The 23,516-nt window shown below is 46.5% G+C and overlaps 1 protein-coding gene across 1 annotated transcript in view; it reads right to left on the bottom strand.

The window, feature by feature from the left end:
- Positions 1 to 1,097: 1,097 nt before the first annotated feature.
- Positions 1,098 to 23,516, bottom strand: part of LOC311522138 (NACHT, LRR and PYD domains-containing protein 3-like) — a 41,130-nt gene continuing 18,711 nt past the window's right edge. The window contains exons 6-13 of the mRNA XM_084631132.1: positions 21,640 to 21,810; positions 18,125 to 18,295; positions 11,941 to 12,114; positions 8,095 to 8,265; positions 6,562 to 6,732; positions 3,815 to 3,985; positions 3,252 to 3,422; positions 1,098 to 1,534 (exon numbers count right to left, since the gene is read on the bottom strand). Coding sequence (XP_084487258.1) covers positions 1,435 to 1,534; positions 3,252 to 3,422; positions 3,815 to 3,985; positions 6,562 to 6,732; positions 8,095 to 8,265; positions 11,941 to 12,114; positions 18,125 to 18,295; positions 21,640 to 21,810 — 1,300 coding nt within the window. The 3' untranslated portion in view covers positions 1,098 to 1,434. The remainder of the gene's footprint in view (positions 1,535 to 3,251; positions 3,423 to 3,814; positions 3,986 to 6,561; positions 6,733 to 8,094; positions 8,266 to 11,940; positions 12,115 to 18,124; positions 18,296 to 21,639; positions 21,811 to 23,516) is intronic.

Raw genomic sequence — 23,516 nt, 5'->3', positions numbered from 1 at the left:
AACCCAGGATAAGGCTAAGAAGCCTCACCTTTCAGGTCAACAAGCCACCTGAGGGAAGATGGGCATTGCAGAACATGTGGGATCCCTCACCTTGGGGAGAAGAAGTCCAGACATCAACAAACCGGCTATGCCAGGCTTTCACCAGTCTCCCTGCACCCTGTAATATCACTCTAGGAGAAGTGCTGTGCCATCAACATCACTGTCAGGCTCCTTAACAGCAGTTCCACATTCTAAGTGATGAGAATCCAGACAACTGCGAGCACTGAAGTGTTCATCACCGCTCCCCCCCATCATCTTAAATGTCTTATTTTCCCCTTTTTTTCTATTTTTGTCTTGGTTGTGTTAACTGGGAGATGTCCTAGCCCTTTTTTATTCTCTAACCTGATGGTGTGAAAGCGTAGTTTTGTACATGCATGCAGCATGTGCGTATGAGCACCAGTTGAATCCACATCAGGAAGCCGCCTTAAAGAAAGTTTCCCAGATGTAAGTAGCCCTAAAACAGTCTCAAAGACATGTTCTGTGCTGTATGTGTTTAAGGCCTGAGAAACAAAGCTGTCCGCTGTAAATTGCTAAATAAGAGATGTCAAACTTCTGCTTATCAGAGTGTGGTTTTTTAAAAGCCTGAACTGTAACAGCTCTGGGTGAGGGGAGGAATGTTTTCACCACCACACACTGAAATGTCAGGAGGAAGCTTTGTAATCGGCTCTGAGCTTGTGGTTCAGACATTAAATAATAAACTGCCTACAGTATTAAGATAGTTAACCAGCACCAAGTTATAGATTTAATTGATTGAGTAAAATTCTTTAGTTGGGATTCATACCCAAAACAGTCACCTTCTTAGATCCCTTCTTAGGATTAATACAACAAATAATCAGTTCTTATTAATCTGATGTAACTAATTTGGTGACATAATTTTGATCCAACATTGAGACTAATTTAATTGGGGTTTGATTTTGGTTGGGTAGTTGCATTGCTCTAAGCGTCATTTAGTTTCATAGTACGATTAGTAGCTTCGCTTTGGTGATACAGTTTGTTGGTGTAATAGTTTAAATACAATTTATAAAACTGATACCAAACATTTCTTTCAATAAGCAACATGGGTCTACAACCTTGAGGATGTGCGCAGATATAATTGGGTGAACCTAAAAGCCTAACCAGCTCCACATAATAAGTCTTTGGGTCTCACAACCCTGACAGTCTCTTCCACCCCTGTGCCTATGGAGGCTGAATGTGTAAATTCAACAAGCTCACAGAACGGGAGCATATTTTTCCCCATATTGTGAGGTTCTCACTCTTTACACCAGTCAGGAGAATATACATCCGGAGTCCTTGGTGATGGCAGAGATGCCTTAAAAGAGGCAGGTCCCATCCCTAGCTGTTCTCCCAGCTAGGACGAGAGCCAGGCCAGAGCGGTGTTGGTGCAATGGCTTCTGCTCACCAATTCTTCCATATACGTATGACCATATCAGGTTTTCTCTTTTTCACAGCATCTAGCTCTCTCTGTGTTTCTTCATTTACATTGACACTGCTCAAACTGTGGGGGAAAACAAGTCAAGAAAAAGTGTTAGATATAATAGCCTGAGAACACAGTCCCTTTGAAGCACAGTTAGCCGCACTCCATTGGTTTCAGTGAAATCATCTCTGGAATGGAGACGAAAGACTATTGCAATGAATGTTCAGACATAACTATCTGGGCCCTTCTTCTGTCCCCATCCCAGACATTTTTGGTCCACCCCATCTGCACTGGATTCCCTCGGGAGTCTGACCATGCCTGTCCTTTCCTACTGAAGAGGTTGCTGTTGAGTGACATGCGGAACTCTCGGCCCACTTAGAGGAAAGGAGATGCCAGCATGTGAAATTTATAGCAAGCAAGAAAACAGACTTCAGCGAACTTTTTTGTTCCTGAATTATTAATCTAAAAAGTTATTGTTTTAAATCTAAATCATCATGTGTTTTGGTTGTAACATTCCAGAACCAAAGGCTGTGTGGGGGAAATTGAGGACTGTGTAGAAAACTGGACGTTGTTTAAATGTATTTGCTATCTCAATGCGCCACAGAACTTACTTCCATTTTTTAATTCCCATCAGTCTTTTATCTTCCTTTATTTCTGGTCCTTTTAGTTCTCTCTCTTTTATAGATTTGCCTTTCCCCCTTCAGGCCAGTGGTACAGAAATTTCAAAACATTCTCTTGTAGCTGTTGATTTAAAACTCCTAGCTGGCTGGCTGTGCTGGATTTAACTGAAACCCTGGTAGTTTTTATGAACTAAGAAGATCTTAAAAATGGTTTAAAACTGCCTGACATTGTTCTGGAGGAAAAGGCAGATGTCAGTTGCCTAAGGAGCCAGCTGGACCTTCCAATCCTACCAATATCTGTATGATCTGCTGACCAGAGAGACAACCAAGATGAGGAGGAGAGGAGTGAAGGAACGGGGTTGCCATCATAGACAGAAAAAGAAATTAAACAGAAACAATGAGGTGTTCACTTTGTATCCTTTCCCTTTTTTCCTTTTTCTTTTTCTGTTTGTCTGTTTGGCTTTGTCCCAGAATTATTTGTTGAAATGGTGGTAAATTATCCTTTGAATGGAGGGCTATTTTAATTCAATTGTGAAACACACCAGACTTCTATTCTCAGTCCTGCTTCCTGAGTAAAATAACTGAGATTCTAACATAAAACTATGCTTTTGAGTGCTCAAACAGCCACTTTATTATCCCACATTTAAGCTAGTTGACCTGCATGAATAATACATTTTTCAGGTTGGTGGCTGAACTGGGCGAAGGGGAGGGGGAAGGTCCATTTTGAACCAAAACCGCACCTTTCCATTTTTTTTTCTTGAAAAGAATCAAACAAACAATTTTTTTTGGTGCCAAATGAAAATTTATTTGATCTGAAAAAAAAATGCGGGTCTTTTTCAAAAAAATTCTCCCAGCTCTACTATTATCACAGCAGAGGATCTCTCTTCCTTTCTCTGTGGGAGGAGACTAGGTGCCAGTTCTTGGGTGCATGGAAAATAACAATGTGACCCCAGGAGAAAGAGCTTAAATCACACCACTATGTGCCAGATTTTCCAAGGAACTCAGCACCCACAACTGGGGCTGGATGTTCAAGGGGACTGAAGTCCCATTTACCCAGGGTGCTGAGCTCTTCTGAAAATCTGACCATAAAAGTCACAAGCTACTGCATGCTGAGCACTTTAGAAAGCCTGGCCCCATGTGAAAGGAACACCCGCGAAAGGAGCCCACTTGTAACTTACCCCAGTTTCTGCAGTTTGCAGTTTGGGTGTTTCAGTCCTTCACACAACTGTTTCACACCTGAGTTGTCCATTGTTTTCTCTCCCAGGATCAGCTCTGTCAGCGTCTGGTTGGTGCTGAGAGCAGAGGCGAGATCCCCACAACAAGCAGCTGTGAAATGGCAACCACTCAGTCTGCAGGAGCCAGAGATATACAAAGATTTGTGACTGCCTATTTTTGCCCCATTCACTGCCATCAGCAGTCTTCATTCTAGACATGTACAGATAAACCATAGTACTCTGAGAGGAGGCTTGGGGATTATTCATAAATTCTAAGGCCAGAAGGTTCTCCACTTGTGAGGTAACTCCCTTCTCTTCATGTGTCAGTATAATAATCCCTGCATCTGTAAGTCTCACTCCATGCATTTGAAGAAGTGGGGTTTTTACCCACAAAAGCTTATGCCCAAATAAATCTGTTAGTCTTTTAAGGTGCCACCTGACTCCTTGTTGTTTTTGATAAATAGCGTGTAACTCTCAACACCACCATGTTAACAGGCACAGACTAAAGGGAACCAGCTGGTACTTACTGCAGTTTCTGTAATTTGCAGTTTGTATGTTTTAATCCTTCACACAGCAGCTGCACTCCTGAATCTCCTAGGTTGTTCCACTTTACGCCGAGCTCTGTCAGGGTCTGGCTGGTGCTGAGAACAGAGGACAGATCCCCACAGCAAGCAACTGTGAGATCACAATACCCCAGTCTGTAGGATATGAAGATATACAGAGAGCAAAATGACGACTCGTTTATGCCCCATCCTCTGCATTTCTCCTCCTTGATACCTGTATGTAACTCTAAAGTGATTCTTAATTTAGAAGCAATACAGAAATCACTTCATTTTGATTCAGATTACAAAAAGACCCCCTATACGAGGCTCTAGACCAGGGGTGAGCAAACTACGGCCCACGGGCCATTTTAAGCCAGCCCTCGAGCTCCCACTGGGGAGTGGGGTCTGGGGTTGTCCTGCTCTGGTGCTCTGGCGCTCCAGCTGGGGAGAAGAGTCGGGGGCTGCTCCATGCGGCTCCCGGAAGCCGCGGCATGGCCCCGCTCCAGCTGCTGCGCACTCCAATGGCCCCCTCTGGCGCTCCCATGGGAGCTGTAGGGGTGGTACCTCCTGCACCCCAACCCCAATTTTGTGAGCATTCACGGCCTGCCAGACAATTTCTATTCTCAAATGTGGCCCTTGGGCCAAAAAGTTTGCCCACCCCTGCTCTAGACCTCTAACACACAATTAGTGCTACAACCAAAACCCCAGTAGCATTAAATTAATTATTCTAATAGGAACTCATCCATCCAGCTACAGAAAGCACCTTCCCACTCCTCAACCCTCTCTAAAACCCCGATCAACCAGAGGCTCTTTGCAGCATGCCCAGAAGGTCCCTAAATGTGGGGTATTTTGGACTGGGGGGAAGGGCAAGTCCCAGAGCCCTCACAGAGGCCAGCCATCCCTTCTCTTTTATAACAAACGGGGGCTCAGCTCAGGCTCCCATGCTGACTGCAGTTGGGACAGTCTGGTCTAGTGACAGATACAATCCCTCAGGTAGGCCAGTCCCAGATCATTTAGGGCTTTACAGATCAGAATCAGCCTCTTAAACTCCACCCAGAGACTAATGGGCAGCCTGTGCAGATCCTGGAGCCATGTGCTCCCAGCAGGATGCCATGCTCAGTAAGTGACCTAGTGCTGTCTACACTGGGGCTTAGGTCGGTTTAACTGAGTCTCTCGGGGTGTGTGTGAATTTTTCACACCCCTGCATGACATAGCTGAGTCGATCTAACTTTCTAGTGACGACCAAACCTTAGCGAGTAAAATAAGCAGAGGATCTACAGAAAATGTCTATGGGGCATGAAGAGGCTCTGTGTGACCCAACTTCTATCTAGTAAAATACGACAAATCTACAGTGCAGTGAGGTCTCTCAGCTGTACGTGGGAGGAGAGTAGGTGTTTTTGGGAGGTCATTAGACGAACCAGTTGGGATTTTTTCAGTGAAATAGTTTTTCCATCAGAAAATGCAGATTGGTCACAAACTTTTTATGGGCATGTCTCAGTGTTGATGAAAGTTCTGTCGGGAAGGTCTTTCCGAGCCAGGCTGGACTTTCTGGGCAAAACTACAGCGAGAGCAAGACTAGAATAGCCAGTAGCTCCGTGGTTGGGGCATTCACCTGGCTTGTGGGAGGCCCAGTTTCGTCTCTTCACAAATCAGGCAGAGCAGTGGCTTTGCCCCTGTGCCCCCCACACCTCAGTGAGTGCCCTAACCAGTGGGAGATTGGCTAGTTTAGCTCCTCTCTCTCTCTAAGAAGGTGTTTTTTTCATCACAATGAAGAACAGGGGGAAATACTGAGTTTTCACAAGATGGAAAACAGTTTCCCACAGCTGTCAGGCGTACGGATGTCCCAGTAGAAAAAGCTCAGGTCACTGTAGTACAATGTTAATTAGCACTGTCATAAATATAAAGGGAAGGGTAAACCCCTTTAAAATCCCTCCTGGCCAAGGGAAAAAACCTCTCACCTGTAAAGGGTTAAGAAGCTAAAGGTAACCTCACTGGCACCTGACCAAAATGACCAATGAGGAGACAAGATACTTTCAAAAGCTGGGAGGAGGGAGAAAAACAAAGGGTCTGTGTCTCTCTGTCTATATGTTGCTTTTGCCAGGGATAGACCAGGAATGGAGTCTTAGAACTTTTAGTAAGTAATCTAGCTAGGTATGTGTTAGATTATGATTTCTTTAAATGGCTGAGAAAAGAATTGTGCTGAATAGAATGACTATTTCTGTCTGTGTGTCTTTTTTGTAACTTAAGGTTATGCCTAGAGGGATTCTCTATGTTTTGAATCTAATTACCCTGTAAGGTATCTACCATCCTGATTTTACAGAGTGATTCCTTTACTTCTATTTCTATTAAAAGTCTTCTTGTAAGAAAACTGAATGCTTTTTCATTGTTCTCAGATCCAAGGGTTTGGGTCTGTGGTCAGCTATGCAAATTGGTGAGGATTTTTACCAAACCTTTCCCAGGAAGGGGGGGTGCAAGGGTTGGGAGGATTTTGGGGGGAAAGACGTACCCAAACTACGTTTCCCAGTAAACCCAGTTAGAGTTTGGTGGTGGCAGTGGATATTTATCCAAGGACAAAGGATAAAATTAATTTGTATCTTGGGGAAGTTTTAACCTAAGCTGGTAAAAGTAAGCTTAGGAGGTTTTCATGCAGGTCCCCACATCTGTACCCTAGAGTTCAGAGTGGGGGAGGAACCTTGACAAGCACAGACTGCAGGAAACCATCTGTTACTTACATTAATTTCTGCAGTTTGCAGTCTGGATGTTTCAGTCCCTCACACAGCAGCTGCACGCCTGAATCTCCCAGTTTGTTATCCGCCAGTTCCAGCTCTGTCAGGCTCTGGCTGGTGCTGAGAATAGTGGAGAGATCCCCACAGCAAGCAGCTGTGAGGCTGCAACTCCCCAATCTACAAGAGACAAACACACAGAGAGGGACCTGATCACTTGTTTCCTCCCTGTTGGGTGTAGTTCCCTCACTGATGTCGGTGTCTGTCTGGAGAAGGTTTCATTTCCATTCTGGAGGGAGGGAAGGATGGCTCTTGCCACATGTGCCACTAGCCAAATACTCGGGGGCTAGGGACACCCCAGATCCTCAGTGACTGAGGGGTTAATTCTGGCTTCCTTCCATCTATCCTTGCACAGGTGCTCAGGGAAAGGGCTATCAAAACAGCTGCTGGGCGCAGAACAGCTGTGGGTTGAGATGGCCGCAAATCCAGGCTGAGCGAGCCTCAGGCTGGGGTGGTTTATGGTTTGATGTGTTTAAGTTGTTTTGCTTTGCTGACTTAGATTTGTTTCTGCTGAAATATCCTTCTTGATTACCAGTCTTGCTGCCGCACAGTGCTAGGACCATGGTACCACCCTGGACACCTGCTGCTCATGCTGCCTCTTCCCGACTCTCAGTAAGACATTTGCTGTTGTAGCTGAGTCTTCAGAGCTTTAATGGCCCTGCAAGTTTCGCCTGAAACTACCTCTGGGAGGATATATATCATATGGGGTCCCGAAGGGGTCTGTCCTGGGTCCAGTACTGTTCAATATTGAAAAAAGGCTAATTTCAGTGTAGGGTGTATTAGCAGGAGAGTTGTAAGTAAGGTATGGGAGGTGATTGTCCCACTTTACTCATCACCGGTGAGGCCTCAGCAGGAGTACTGTGTTCAGTCTGGGGCATCACAGTTCAAGAAAGATGTTGACAAATTAGAGAGTCCAGATGAGAACAACAAAAGTGAAAAGAGGTTTAGAAAACAAGCTCCACAAGAAAAGGTTGAAAGAATTGGGCATGTTTAGTCTACAGAAGAGAAGGCTGAGGTGCAACATGATAACAGTCTTCAAATATGTGAAAGGGTGTTATAAAGAGAATGGTGATCCATTGTTCTCCATGTCCACCAAGGGTAGGACAAGAAGTAATCAGCTTAACCAGCAGCAAGGGAGATTTAGGTTGGATATTAGGAAACACTTTCTAACTATAAGGATAGTAAAGCCCTGGAACAAGTTACCTAGGGAGACTGTGGAATCAACGTCCTTGGAGGTTTTTAAGAACAGGTGAATCTCTGTGAAACACCTGTCAGGGATGAGCTAAGTTTACTTAATTCTGCCTCTGCACTGAGGGATGAACTCGATGACCTCTTGAGGTCCCTTCCAACCCCACATTTCTATGGAGTGGAAGGTGCAGGGCCTGGGGCTGATGGGAGCGCAAGCATTACAGTTCTGTAAACACAGCAGCCAGAGCTACCATGCTAGCAGGTACAGACTGAAGGAGACCAGCCGATACTTACAGTATTTTCTGCAGTTTGCAGTTGGGATGTCTCAGTCCTTCACACAGCAGCTGCAGTCCTGAATCTCCCAGCTTCGTCCCCCAAAGGTTCAGTTCTGCCAGGGCCTGGCTGGTGCCGAGGGCAGAGGAGAGAAACCCACAACATGCAGCTGAGAGTCTGCACCACTCCATCCTGCATGAAATGAAGAGAGAATGGAAAACTACTCATTTCTGACCCATGCACTGTGTTCCCCTCACAGATGTCCATGTGAGTCTAGAAAGATCTATTATTCTTGGAGTGCAGGGAGAGACGACAGCGCTGTGGGAAGAGGCCGGGGGGAATAAAAACACGAAAGGTCATTAGTATAGATTTCTTTCATGCACATCTGTCAGGCAGGGTTTAACTCTCATTTATGTTGGTGTAACTCTGGAGCAAATCCATTGTAGTCAATAAAGACAGGCTTGCAAATACAGAGCAGCTGAGAGCACAATCTGGCCCGTTATGTTGGTTACCCAGCACTCCACAAGTGACTGTTCAGTTGAAGTGAGGGGAGGGGGCGGGTTGTGAGGGTAATTTTAGTGGGTTGGGAGGTGTAAGGTCATGGCTGGAAAATAGTTCAAACGTTTTCATTGCTAGCACTCTGGATCCCTTCTAGTTTAAGCAGATGGAGCCAGAATAAACTCTCCAGCCCTGAAACGTTCCCCAGGGCCACGAATATTCATTACCTGTCCCTTGTAAGAAGAGACACCCTTAATCCCAGAAGACAAACTACCTGATCATTCTCACCCCCCACATTGTTGAGGATACAGTACCTTCCCCCCCGTTACAGCCTCTGTCTAGCACAATGGGAATCCTCAAACCTCTCAGCCCCCACCCTGCCAGTGAGTGACAGACGCAATAGAAATGTGTGACAATGACTGGAATGCGGAACACTGGGGTCTTGCTTTACATGGCACTGTGACTGAGCAGATTAACTATTTTTAACTATCCGTCTGCTTTTAAGGCTGTTTCTTCCCTGTATGAATTAAATAAACTAGTTGTTTATGAAGAAAACTAGAAAAAAAAACAAGAACTCAGTCCAGTGGCACCCGAAGGACCCTTGCACAGGGCGGCAGCCAGGTTTGGATCAGAGACTTTCAAGTACACAGAACAGATTGTTGCCACCTGAGATGAAATACTAACTATTTATCCTATGCATGGACCAGCCTGCAGAGAGGGGGTTTCCAGTGGGTCACACAGCTATTGACCATATAGCAGTAGAAGGCTGGATGCTATTTGACGTTCAGATAGCAGGCAGCTCCCTGTGATGATGCGCCGTGTTGCTATCAGTGGATATGTGCTGAGTGGGACACCGGGGTACAATGAACAGGTGTCCCAGAAGTTGTCATTTCCTTGCTTTTAAGGATTTGTGTTGAGCGGGTGTCCCACTCACCCAGCCATAATCCTTTCTAAATAAAGATTTAGTTTATGGAGTATCCCGGTTTAATACCACAAATGTAGGAAGGTTTGGGGGGGAGGGGCGAGGAAAGGGGGAGCAGGGATATTTGAAGTGGGGTTAATGGTGTGTATGGGGTCCCAGCAGGTCCATTTCCAACCTAACTCCAGCACAAAGGGGCCTGTGTTCTTCGTTCCTACCTGTCAACTGCCGCCTCTGCTCTGCCTGCCAAGACGTGGCTCCTTGGAGCTCTGAAGCTTTGACAGAGGCTCTTCTGCTCCCAGTCATCCCTCAGAGTAAGCCCCCAAACTGCCACAGCAAACTCCTTCTCCGAGCAGCTCTGCCCTGTGTGGAGGGAGCTGGGCCGCACACCCTTTGATTTTGGCAGCAGCACCATTGCTTCTCCTGCTTCTCCTTCCTCCCTCCCCACAGGCCGTCTGGACCTGGATGAGAAATTGCCTAAAAATGGAAATCCCTTCCCACAAAAAAATTTCCATTTTTGAAAATGTTCTGCACCAAATTGGGACAAAAATTCAAAATATTTTGTGGGAAAGAACTTCCAGAAAAATTCCATTTTGGGAGAACCAAAATGATTCCCTAGCTGCCCGCCTGGCTCCAGGGCTGCCTGGCTTCCCAGACGTCTGGAGAGGATACTAGCTAGGGAACTGGGCAGACCAGGAGAGCTGGCTGTTGATCTGAGAACCTGGGAAACCTAGGGTCCTGCAGTCTCTCCAAGCAGAGAGGCTGGAGCTGACTTCTCCATACTTTTTGCCACTGTTGTTGGGGTTGTGTGACTGCCAGGTCACGCACTGTGCCTAGTGCGACAACAGCTGGGAGATGTACCTGGCGGCAGTTCTGGGAGGGGGTCACCTATTCTAGAGCCCTCTTGACAAAGGCAACATTGAAAACCTTAAAGCAGGTCAGTTCGGCTTTTGGCAAGGAAGCTGTCAACTTTTGCAAGCTCCCTACATCCCAGGAGAAGAAGAAAAGCTGCCTTTACATCCAGGGCAAACACCACAAGTTCTCAGCTACTGTCCTGTAGCTGTCACCTCTGTCTGGGCAGGGACCCACGTCCCTCTTCCTCCTGACCAGGGGTTTAGGCTTTCTCCTTTTTCAAGGCAGACGCTCACTGTCCTGCCATGACAGCATCAAAGCAGCTGAGTGCAGATACCCCAGGACAGTGAGTGACACAAGCTGCCTCTGTTTGAGACAGTTGTCAATCAGAGTGGGGTGGGTGGTGAGGTAGGAGTGATCTGTCACTAACACAGTCTCCAGAGATCCCTTCTCTGCAGCACATTAGATCCAAAGCTGGTGGGGGGTGGGCACTGCACCAGGTTCACAAGGCCATTATTTCACCTTGTTCCCTGCTCCCTACAGTGAGTTTCTCCATCAGTTGTCTAGTCTACTGTGATGACATCCCAAGTCATGGAGCCTCCACCCCTTCCAGGTGGAGACTATTCCATGGGCCAGTAGAACTAACTGAGCAGCACAGCAGTGAAGCAGACTCACCCTTCAGCTGTGTATCTTCCCTGCCCCCCCCCATCACTATCAGTGAGTTACTGAGTCATTCCTCACTCTCCTCCGAGCTGTGAGTGAGAGTCGAGGCAGTTGCCACCAGGGAGAGGAGCCACCATCACTCTCTGCAGGGCTGTGGGGGAGGAGAGGCAAATCATCCATGATGGTGGGAATAAAAGGAGAAAAAAACCAAGAGCCCTGAGACGAGTCCTCTCCACCTACATACTGACAGGCAGAGCTGTGAGGTCCTGCTTGGGGGCTGGTGGGGAGAGATGGGGACAGAAGCAGCTCAACATGGGTCCTGACATGGGTCTGATGTTCTGGGGAGAGAATGAGGGTTCCTGAATTAGGGGTTGGTGGCTCTAACCCCAAACCGCCAATGATGGGCAGCAGCTGCAGTAAAAGAAGTCTAATTTTGACTTTCACTTTGCTGGTGCTTTTGGGGCAGATTTTCAAGAGAGCTCAGCATTCAATGTTGAAGGCTTCAAAATCTGGGCAGAAAAGTATTAAAATTCTGGGCAGAAAAGTATTAAAGTTAATATGTAAAGGTGTCAAAGTCATTAAAATTATCTTTAAAATGGGATGTTAGTGGAAGGGTAAGAGAGTGCTCTTTTTTTAAAAAAAGCCAAATATTAAAGAATTGGTTTTAAAACATTAAAATATTTATTTTCCCAAAATTGGGACGGTGTTACCAGCCGTCTGCTGTGGGCCCACCTTTGCTTAATATTTCCATTTTCCAAACAGGGCAGGCTGGGTGCGTGTTGTAAGCCATTGACAACGGTGCTGGAGAGACATTTAACTCTCATCTTTTCCATATACCTACAGGGGGCAGACACCAGACACAAGCTACAGCCCCTGTGAAGCGTTTTACATAGAGGTCACCTGAAAATACACAGAGGAGACCAAATATTACTTACCCCAGTATCTGTAATTTGCAGTTTGGATGTTTCAGTCCCTCACACAGCAGCTGAACTCCAACATCTCCCAGAGAAAAATTATAACTGAGCTCCAGCTCTGTCAGGCTCTGGCTGGTGCTGAGAACAGTGGAGAGATCCCCACAGCAAGAGCCTGTGAGACCGCAACATCTCAACCTGCAGGAGAGACAAATGCAGGGCAGATCCATCAGAGAGTGAATGAGGCTCATCACAGCCGTTCTGACAGGTGGCCCTGCCCACCATCTCCTTTCCCTGACCAATCAGCATCAGGAATGAGCCAGAAATCCAGCCCTAGACTCTGTCCCAAGACCCATGCCTTGACCAATGAGAACCCAGAACCAGGTTTGGGTGTGACTTCCTGCATTAGTTCCACTGCTTGCACTATAAAGAGAGAGAGAGAGAGAGAGAAATTTCAAGGAAGGCTCTAGGAAAGGGTTAGGAAGAGGAAAATGGGGAAGATGGACAGAGAAGTTTAGAGGGTGGAAAATATCAGAAGAGAGAAGTTAATTGGAGGGTAAAAACAGACACTACAAAACAATGAGGAAAAAAGAGTCAGAGAGAAAAGGAGAGAAGAAAACATTCAAGCAGAGAAAAACTAAAAATAGTAAATGGCACTCTGTTACATTATTTTATATCAAGTTTGATGCCAAAACATTGCAATAAAATATGCTCATGGCATGTGGCCAACCCCAAAAGTTCCAAAATCATGAGTCAGGCTCCAAAAAAATCACAATATCGGCTTAGAATTATGGGGATTTTTTTTACAAATACATTTTGGGTTCTTTTTCTTTGTCTTCTGGTTTTTGAGACTTTAGGGTTTGTGTTTTCAGGCTCTCTCTGTAACCACAGGGGCTAGAAACTTAGCTTTCATTTTTAAAAAGTGAGGGGCTCACTTATTCACATGACTCCAGGAGCTGTGACTTTAAGAAAAACCATCAAATATCAAAATTTGTGATAAAATCATGAGATGGCAACAATATTATATATCAGACAACATGACTCCATAGGACAACCGGGCTACAGAGACCCCATTAGGAATGGCAGGTGGGCATGGGAGTCCATTTGTCCAGAGATTAGAGGAGGGAATAACCTGATTTTTGTTTACCTCAAAATCTTTACTGTAAAATAATGGGTTTTCAGTCCTCCTTTAATTGCAAATCTGAATGCAAACTTAATTATAGAATTGCTAGCACTCCCTCCACAGGTTTTTCCCCAGTGTTGGTGCTGGGTTTTAGACTACTTCATGCTTGCATCTACCTGAAATAATCATATATATTTTGGAGTTCTGTGATTTTGATGCACATCTGTTTTCGCAGTACATTACCTGATGCATTCGCAAGTTATCCTAGCACGGAAGTCCAGATGAACACCAGCTGTCCTTGAATTATTGATTGATTTATTATTATTATTATTAATTATTGCACAGCATTCTGACTTTGAAACATATGAAAAGCTTCTAAAATACAGGAAATTGCACCTAACTTTTCAAAAATGCCTGGGTGCAGTGGCTAGTTCATGCCGCTGCTCACCGCTGTCCGTGCTACCATGGCTACGCTACTATTTTTAATGCACTATCTCAGATCAGCACTAGCATGAATGTCCGTACGTGAGCTGGGAATCACACCCCCCCAGCTCCAACTGCAGACAAAGCCTCAGGCTTCTAGGGCAGAGAGCTACTTATCAATGGATAGAGAGTAGGGGCGGTAAGGAGGGGTCCAACCACGGTATCTGATCTGAGGAACTGTGTCTGGGAAATTTCAGGAAGCTGTCTACCCAAGGCCTGGAGCTAACCAAGCAAACATGCAAAAGCCATGAAGAGCTGTGGGGAGGTGAACTCCTGCCGCCCCCCAGACCTCATGGATGCGTACTTGGAACAGCTAGCCTATGCCGCTGCTCGTGCTGCCGTAGCTACATCACTAAATTTATCACTCTGGGTCGATGAGAGCTAGTGTGAGTATGTCTAGTCACTCTGGGAATCACACCCCCAGCTCCGAGTGCAGACGTAGCCTTCGTGTGGGCAATAGACTGTGGGAGTGTCTCATGGATATGAGACTTTTCCACTCCAATCCAAGATTTACATGGAAGACGCACAAGAAATACAAGCCAGCCTCTGGAAAGCAGTACTCTAGGCACCAGCCACCAAACCAGTGCAAACGAGTTTCAGCCACGGCACACAAAATTACTACAGACACAGGTACACCTCAGGATCAAAGCTTGTGTTGAACAAAGCAAGGTTAGTGGCTGAAAAGCCCTTTATCGGCTTCGATTAGATCCCTGACCTGGTCTGCATCACCAGAGCCTGGCTAGATGACACTGCAGGCTGGGAGCTGGATCATTTCATCCTTCCAGGTGACACAGTGCCCTACAGACCCAGACCAGGCAGTTCCACTGGCAGAGAGCCAATTTTATTGCCATCCAGTTTCAAATGCAAAAGAAGCTCCTTTGTAACAAAATCCTCTGAGTGCATCTACTTAATCTGAGAGACCGATGATGAGACCAATAAGACATCCCAATAGCACAGATCTATTACTACAGAAAGCTCAAGTTTTCTGGAGGAGCTGACAGAGACACTGGCTGACATGATGTCAAGGTTCCTTCCCCACTCTGAACTCTAGGGTACAGATGTGGGGACCTGCATGAAAATCTCCTAAGCTTACTTTTACCAGCTTAGGTTAAAACTTCCCCAAGATACAAACTATTTTACCTTTTGCCCTTGGACTTTCGCTGCCACCACCAAACGTCTAACCAGTATTTATTATTGGGAAAGAGCTGTTTGGAAACGTCTTTCCCCCAAAAATCCTCACCAAACCTTGCACCCCCCTTCCTGGGGAAGGCTTGATAAAAATCCTCACCAATTTGCATAGGTGACCACAGACCCAAACCCTTGGATCTTAAGAACAATGAAAAAAGCATTCAGTTTCTTACAAGAAGAATTTTAATAGAAGAAAAAGTAAAAAGAATCACCTTTGTAAAATCAGGATGGTAAATACCTTACAGGGTAATTAGATTCAAAACATAGAGAATCCCTCTAGGCAAAACTTTAAGTTACAAAAAGACACAAAAACAGGAATATCCATTCCATTCAGCACAGCTTATTTTCTCAGCCATTTAGAGAAACCATAATCTAACGCATATCTAGCTAGATTACTTACTAAATTCTAAGACTCCATTCCTGTTCTGTTCCCGGCAAAAGCATCACACAGACAGACACAGACCCTTTGTTTTTCTCCCTCCTCCCAGCTTTGAAAGTATCTTGTCTGCTCATTGGTCATTCTGGTCAGGTGCCAGCGAGGTTATCCTAGCTTCTTAACCCTTTACAGGTGAAAGGGTTTTTCCTCTGGCCAGGAGGGATTTTAAAGGTGTTTACCCTTCCCTTTATATTTATGACACATGGTGATGCAGTTCCTGAGGCTCATCATTCTTGGAGGCTTAACGATTCACACTGAAAATGCATCTGATCCAATGCACAAAACTTTCTATTTGCCCTGTTCACCTTTGGATTCTCACAGGCAGTCTCTTAAACACAGACACAGTTGGTCACATCCTGACCTTTATAATGAACGTGGATCACTCCCCGATGCCAGTCAGATTACCACCTCCAAAAGAGAAAGAACATAAGAACGGACATACTGGGTCAGAGCAAAGGTCCATCTAGCCCAGTATACTGTCTTGTGACAGGTGCCCCAGAGGGTATGAACAGAACAGGTAATCATCAAGTGCTCCATCCCCTGTCACCCGTTCCCAGCTTCTGGCCAACAGAGGCGAGGGACACCATCCCTGCCCATCCTGGCTAATAGCCATTGATGGACCTATCCTTCATGAATTTAGCTAGGTTTTTTTTTAACTCTGTTATAGTCTTGGTCTTCACAACATCCTCTGGCAAGGAGTTCCACAAGTTGACTGTGCGTTGTGTGAAAAAATACTTCCTTGTGTTTGTTTTAAATCTGCTGCCTCTTAGTTAATTAATTTCCAGGCAAGAAGGTCTTAATGTCATGGTCCATCCTAGAGAGCTCATTGAGCCAGTTAGATCCACAAAGCACTGATGCCCTAGCCCAGCAGCAAAGGACTAGAAGAACCAGTGTGTCATCACAGTCACTGACTGACCACAGCCATGAATACTTTGGTTCTAAAGCACTTCCTTCCCGTATGGCCCTCACAGAGCTTTGTGGTTTCTTCTTCCTGTGACAGATGATGCAAGGAGGCAAGAAAACCAACCGTCAGTGTTGAGAACACTCAAGAAGAAACAGATGTCTTAACAACGAATTCTTCTTTGCCTGCTCCTTGGCCATGGAGGAGACCAAGAAATCCTCCTTCTCCTCTTCCATAGCAACCACCAACGCTACATCGATGCAGTTGGACTATGGGGTGTGAATTGCAACAGCACAGCATTCTGGTGCATGCAGCTACCCAACGTGGATGGTCCTAGTGTGAACTAAGAGGTACCTAGCTTGTGTTAACATAGTCCTCTTCAAACAGGACTACATTAGCGTGCACTAGGTACCTTTTTATTTGCACCTGCATTGTCTATATGGGGGAGTTACAACACAGCACTTTGATGCATGCTGCACTTAACACCCCTGTAGTCTGAACTGCAGGGCTGTGTAGACAAGTCCCAAGCCACACCCCACAGAACTATTCTGGATTGTCAATAACATTGCTAAACTAGATGTCTCCTAGCTCCAGAGCCCAGCACCACTCAGCGTGAGGAACTGTACCCACTTCATAGAGAAGATCTTCCACATCCAAGATGGCCTCTATGGCCCTCGGGGATAACACAACACGCTCCTCAGAATTCTGTTCATTTACAAAACAGAAATTCTAGACATGCTAGAGGAAATCTGAGCCTCTGCCTATGACTCTGATCCTTGATCTCTGTGGCTAGTGCAGGACAGCAAGAGCAGGGCCATCCCTAGGGGGGTGCGGGGCCCGGGGTGGATGTGATGAATCCATCACTTCTGGGACCGACCCGTCACTTCTGGGAGCGACCGCACTGGCCAATTGCTCAGGCCTGCAGGGCCCCCCAATGCGCGGGGCCCAGAGCGGTCGCCCTGATTCGCCGTACCCTAGGTACGGCTCTGAGCAAGAGCATCTAGAACCCCTACTAACAAATACTGTCATCGTCTGCTTTTGAGGATAGAAATCTGCTCCCCCGACCTGGGGCATGCAGTACCCTGGCCAGGACTTAAGAATCCATGGCTTGATGCAACCAGCCTCACAAGCGAATGCCCGGGATCATCAGGTCTCCTGTTTCTGAGCAATCTAGTCAAGCAGCTACTGAACAGTTGCATCCAACTTCACCTGTCCATTGGCAGTATCCAGCTGGGTTTTAGGCCTAGACACAGAATAGACACGGCACTGCCAACACTGCTGGAGAACCTCCTCCTGTCCACAGGCGAGAGGATTTTTGAAGCTTTTTACAGTCAGGATTTGCAGAATGGGGACAAACCCTGTTCTTGTTGGAGTCAACAGTAAAACTTGGAGATGGGGTGGGGGAGCGCCTTAGTATCGGGATGCTGTATGCAGCAAAAACTGCTTTCATCAGGCTGAACGATGACGGGAGGACATGGGATGGAGAACAGAGAAGATTCAATGGCAGCCTGGGTGTAGGTGGGGGGACTTGAGAAAGTAAAAATCAACAGGGAGGTCACAAGCCTGGATGGTGGGGTAGGGTCAGGGGCAGAGGGAGGAGCAGGAAGGGATCAAGGCAGCAGGAACTGGCTTAAATGAATCTTACATTCTTTTGTGTCCAGTTGGCTCAATGGGGTGGGAGGTGAATTCCCTCAGCTCTGTAAGTGCTTTGAGATCCTCAGCTAGACAGTGCTCTAGGAGGGCATGTCATTCGGCTTCAGGGATAGAGACTGTTCCTGTCCCTCCCACCACCTACCCTACAGACCAGGGAGAGGGATGAGAAGTGGATGCGGGAGTGACTGGACATGAGGAGAAATTGTTAACAGAGGTGGTGATTTTCCTTCACTGAAAGGGTCCTTATGGGTAGTGGCTCGTTCTTGCTCTCACATGCTTGGTGGTGGGGAGAAAGTATCCCCAACTGAGGCATTAATAGGAGAGACTCAGCTTTTAACCTCACCATGTACCTGCAGGAAGTTGATCATACCCCATCATACCTCCTGCCAAGGTCTTTACATAAAGAAAACTGGTCAATACTTACACTAATCTCTGCAGTTTGCAGTTTGGCTGTTTCAGTCCTTCACACAGCAGCTGTATTCCCATGGCTCCCAGTTGATTATCATTCAGGTCCAGATCTGTCAGCAACTGGTTGTTGCTGAGAGCAGAAGAGAGCTCCCCACAACAAGCAGCTGAGAGTTTACAAGCCTTCAATCTGAAAGAGATAGATGCACAGATTAGAGAACGAGCATGTCTGTCTATCCGGTCCTCTCTTCTCAATAGAAATTCCAGCATGGGAAGAATTTACCATAGTCCCCATGACCCTTAATCTAAGGATTTGCAACATATCAATAAACAAATGCATAGAGACTGGTGTGAAAAATGAAGAATAAGAGAATTATATAGGAAGCCAGTTGTAAATTAGAGTTTCTCTTTCTTGTAGACTAAAAGTCTCAGTGCTTTAGAAAGAAATATCACTCAGATCAAGGAGAATATGACCAAAATAGACAAATGGAAGATATATTGTCCTCTTGTATCAATCTAGCTGCATTTACACCAGGGGTTGAATTTTTAATTTAATTGACTTTTCCACAACTCTGAGCCACGTAGCTATGTTGACCTAAATTTTAAGTGTAAATCAGGCCTTAAACATGATGGCTAGTGTGACAAAGTTCCTGCTCTACCTTGGTGGGTCTTGCGCTTATTGGCAGATTTGCTCGCCTTGGAGCTTCACGGCAGCCCTCAGCTTGGCCATTTTTCTGAACCCACAGTCCAGGTCGACTCCTCCTGTGTCTGACCGGGAGTTGGGAGGATTTGGGGGGAACCCGGGCCCGCCCTCTACTCCGGGTTCCAGCCCAGGGCCCTGTGGAATGCAGCAGTCTAGAGGGCCTCCTGGAACAGCTGTGCGACAGCTACAACTCCCTGGGCTACTTCCCCATGGCCTCCTCCCAACCCCTTCTTTATCCTCACCACAGGACCTTCCTCCTGGTGTCTGATAATGCTTGTACACCTCAGTCCTCCAACACTCTGCGTTCTCACTCTCAGCTCCTAGTGCCTCTTGCTCCCAGCTCCTCACACGCACACCACAAACTGAAGTGAGCTCCTTTTTAAAACCCAGGTGCCCTGACTAGCCTGCCTTAATTGATTCTAGCAGCTTCTTGATTGGCTGCAGGTGTTCTAATCAGCCTGTCTTAATTGTCTCCAGAAGGTTCCTGATTGTTCTGGAACCTTCTCTGTCACCTTACCCAGGGAAAAGGGACCTACTTAGCCTGGGGCTAATATATCTGCCTTCTATTACTCTCCTATAGCCATCTGGCCAGACCCTGTCACACTAGATACTGAGGGCTTGTCTATACAAGGACATTGACCAGAATAGCTCCCTGTATGGACACACTATTCCAGAATCAAAGTCACTTTTCCTTTAGAACAATTGCTCTGCTTTGCCAGCTATTGGGATTCTCATCTGTTGCAAGCTGCAGAGTTGTCCATTAGCAGCCTGGGGATCCGAGAGCTGCTCTAGTTTACACTAGGGAACCATTCCAATATCTGGAGCAGCCCTGAATCTGGGAGGCATAAAGGTCGTTTAAATCCATTTAGCCCCACCCTCTCGCTGGAATGTGAGATCTTTGCTGTCCCTCTTAGAAGCTCAGCAATAAATCTTACCCTTGGTATTGGCAGCAGTGAGATTGTAAAAGAGAAGTTTACACTGAGGTGCTTCTATGGGCATCTGTTATGTCCATTAGCCTGTGTGCCAGAAGTGTGTGTTCAGCTAAGCTGAAGGTGAGGATAGAGCGTGGCTGCATTTTCAGTGGGCTGGTGAATCCTGAAATTCAGCTGTGAAAGTGTTCAAAACTTTTTCTTGGTGAGCTTGGAGGGGCCATGGGAAGTGCCTAGCTTCTATTTGCCAGAAGCTGGGAATGGGCGACAGGGGATGGATCACTTGATGACCTGTTTATTCCCTCTGAAGCACTGGCATTGGCCACTGTCAGAAGACAGGATTCTGGGCTTGATGGACCTTTGGTCTGACCCAGTATTGCTGTTCTTATGTTCTTATGTGGTGTGGCTGTGAGGAACCCCAAATGTGGGCCTAGTGTATGAGGAAGGGGCTCTACACATCCATCAGCAGCATAGTAGGCTCAGAGAGGTGTGAAGTGGCCCATTCATCTCAGTGAGACGTTCTCAGCTGAATGAGAACACAGCATGGAGATGAAAACAGCCTGAAACAATAGCTCCAAGAGGTGTGAACTGCTCCATTCATCTCAGTGGGAGTTCTTATCCCCCACGCTGTCAGGTATTTAGCATTCCTGTTTACACATGGGAGGCAGGAAGCTGGGCTCAGATCCCCCAGAAGTTTCAAACATAAGTAACGTAGGCTGGATCTGGCCTACAAGCTGCTTTAGTGTCTCGTGTTTGAGTCTTCCTGTGTTTGAGGAAAGGGGACCATGTGCAGTCTTCATAAACAAGACTGCATCAAAGATGCCTGGATCCATCACCAAATTTTGGCTAAATGCTCAAGTCAAAAAGGGGTGACACATCCCTGTCCTTGTGTCCTGTGCTGGGCCTCCCCATGAACTCAGTCTCCTTCTTCTTTCCCTACCTTAGGGACAGAAGAATAACTAAAGGATGCAGGGAAGAGCAGAAAGGGGCCATGATAAAATACACCTGTATGTAATGGCCAGCAGAGCTGACTGGGTAAAACAAAAGAACATGCTGCACCCCCTGAAGCGGGGTTAGCTACAGGCAAATCCCCCTCCTTGGCACATGAAGGAGTTACAGGAAAAATTCTTCCTTTCTGAGCCAGAATCCCTCCCACAGTTCCCCTGAGACGCACACCACTCCCAGCATGGGAATGTGTCTATAAGGGACGACTGGGAGATTTAGGGTCATCAGGCTCATTTAGGGTCATTGTGCTTTTATTAGTTATAAATCAAAATAAGTCTAAAATTATTTTAAAAATCATTACAACGATGATAAAACGGGGCTTTTATCAAAGTGATTAAGATTCTGCATTAGTTTTAAATGCCAGGCACACATTAGGAATCATTTATACACAACGACTTATTCTTCAGATTCAGGGGGATTGGAACTACTGCTCCAGTATGTGCCCATCTTTATTTATAAATTCCATTTACCGAACACCATCGGCTAGCGGACTGTTGGGAGCCACTGACACACCGGGGGCTGGAGGGACACTCAGCATTCAGCCTCTCTGGGTGTGTCTGCACTGCCGTGAGTCCCAGAGCCTGGGTTAACTGACTTGGGCTTGCAGGGCTCGTGCTACAGAACTAAAAATAGCAGTGTAGATGTTCCTCCTTGGGCTGGAACCAGAACTGGGGGTGGATCTTAGAGCCCAGGCTCCAGCCTGAGAAGGAACATCTACACTGTTATTTTTAGTCCTGTAGTATGAGCCTGGATCAGTTGATCCGGGATCTGAGACTTCGCTGCTGTGGGTCTTTTTTGCAGTGTAGACACCCCCTTCATGCCCCTGCAGCCAACATCTTACACCATCCTCACACTCCATGGAGTCCTTTACAGAAAAAAAAAACAGTAAATACTCACCTCAGAGTCTGCAGTTTGCAGTTCGCATGCTTCAATCCCTCACACAGCAGCTGCATTCCTGATTCTCCCAGGCTGTTTCCTGCCAGGTGCAACTCGACCAAGGTCTGTTTGGTACCAAGAAGAGAGGAGAGATCCTCACAGCAAGCAGCTGTCAAATGGCAATCACAAAACCTGCAGGAGACAAGCAGAGAGGAAAATGAGAACTTCTGTCTGTCCAGTCCCCTCCGTGGGTTTCTAGAAAGATTCTTTTATTTGGGGGTGGTGGGGTGGGAGGGGGGAATCACAGAGCTGTAGTAATGGATGCTGAGGACCACATGATCTTGTGTGGATTTCAATCCACGTGCAGCTGTAGCTCTCATTGATCCCGTATTCCACATATGAGTGTTTTCCATCTCTGAGCAGACACACTTGGGCGTCTGCTAATAAGAAACTTTATTATAAGTGAGGAAAGGAAAGATGGGTGGTGGGGGGAGGAGAATCTCACTGGGAATTAATGACAATGGTGATGCACTGGAAGGTATATTATAGTTTTATGGATGGGAGGAGCCTTTTATTCTCTCTTGCTGCATCTTTTCAGTTGAGGACTCAGCCAATAAGCCACCATCTATGGTAGACTTAGTATTGAACATTCAGGATTCAGGGATGGCTCCACTTTGCCAAGTCTAAAGTCCCCCCCACCCTCTCTTGATCATACACTAGTAAAGGCTGGAATTTCCCTGGAGAGCCCCATCTCAGAGGGCACCAGGCAGAGGGAGGTCTCTCTTTGCCACATCCCTGAACAAGAACCTACCAGCCGTCTGCTGATAGCCCATAGAATAGATACTATTAGCAAGGGGGCTCTCTCTACCTCCGGGAGAAGAATGCTCCTGTGGACCTTGATACCAGCTCCTGAGACACAGACACCAGCACATCTCAGAAGAGACAAGGGCTCTATAAGCTTCATAGCCTCACACTGGCTACGTCAGGTTTGGCTCTCAGCTCTGGGGCAGCTGGCCAAAGCCTTCTGCCTTTCGGAGACCACCTTTTTTTCCCCCCCAACATGGAATTACTTTAGGCCGTTGGGGCCTGGAAACAGTAAAATGATGTTCCATTTAATTATTTTCTGCACTTCTATTCCCTAGTCCTTAGCCATGGTTGTCCATGGCTTTCTCACCTTTATTTTAGACTGTCACGACTCACTCTCTCTCAGGATGGTATAGGCTTCCCATTCAGCTGGCAGCAGATCACTCCTTAAGCTACAGAGGCCAAAGTGAGCATTATCACTCTGGTACCCTATGTCCACAAACAGCATGCTCTGCAAGTGCTGCAGGCCTGTGGCTTGTTGCATCCGACCCATACTTCTTAACACAACTTCCTGAACCAGGAGCATAACGTCTATGGCTTACAGTGTATGTTCTCACTTCATATTTTTAGTTTGCTGCATTGCCTCCTTTAAATGGTTCCGTCCTGCCCTAAAATCCACACATATGTTGTGAATGGCAACATCCTCTCACTTGCAGATGATGTGATGGGGGTCAGCAGCTCCCACTGCCCCTCTGCCATGCTGCTTGTGGGCCCGCAGGCCCAGAATGTATCCTGAAAAGCACCAACAGCTGTGGGTGTCTGTGCACATGAGGGGCTGGATTTTATTCATTTGTTCAGTAGTTTTGTTATGTTTTCAGTTCTTGTTTTGTGGTTTGTTCTGGAGCTGAACTAGCCATTCCTTTGCAGGTAGCTCTTTGGGAGCTTGAGATGGCCATGCTCTGGGCTCAGAGGGAGAATATCACTCAGGGCCCCTACTCCATGCAGCCCAGAGACTTCGGAGTTCTTCCCTACCTCCTGTTGTGCAGGCCCTGGGCATGTGCAGCTTCCCGGGCGGAGGATGGGAGCAATGAGAA

The sequence above is a fragment of the Lepidochelys olivacea genome (genome assembly GCF_965140295.1).
Source record: "Lepidochelys olivacea isolate rLepOli2 genome assembly, chromosome: 6".
Lineage (NCBI taxonomy): Eukaryota > Metazoa > Chordata > Testudines > Cheloniidae > Lepidochelys > Lepidochelys olivacea.
The sequence above is the reverse complement of the archived record's forward strand: the minus strand, read 5'-3'. Positions and strand labels throughout refer to the sequence as shown.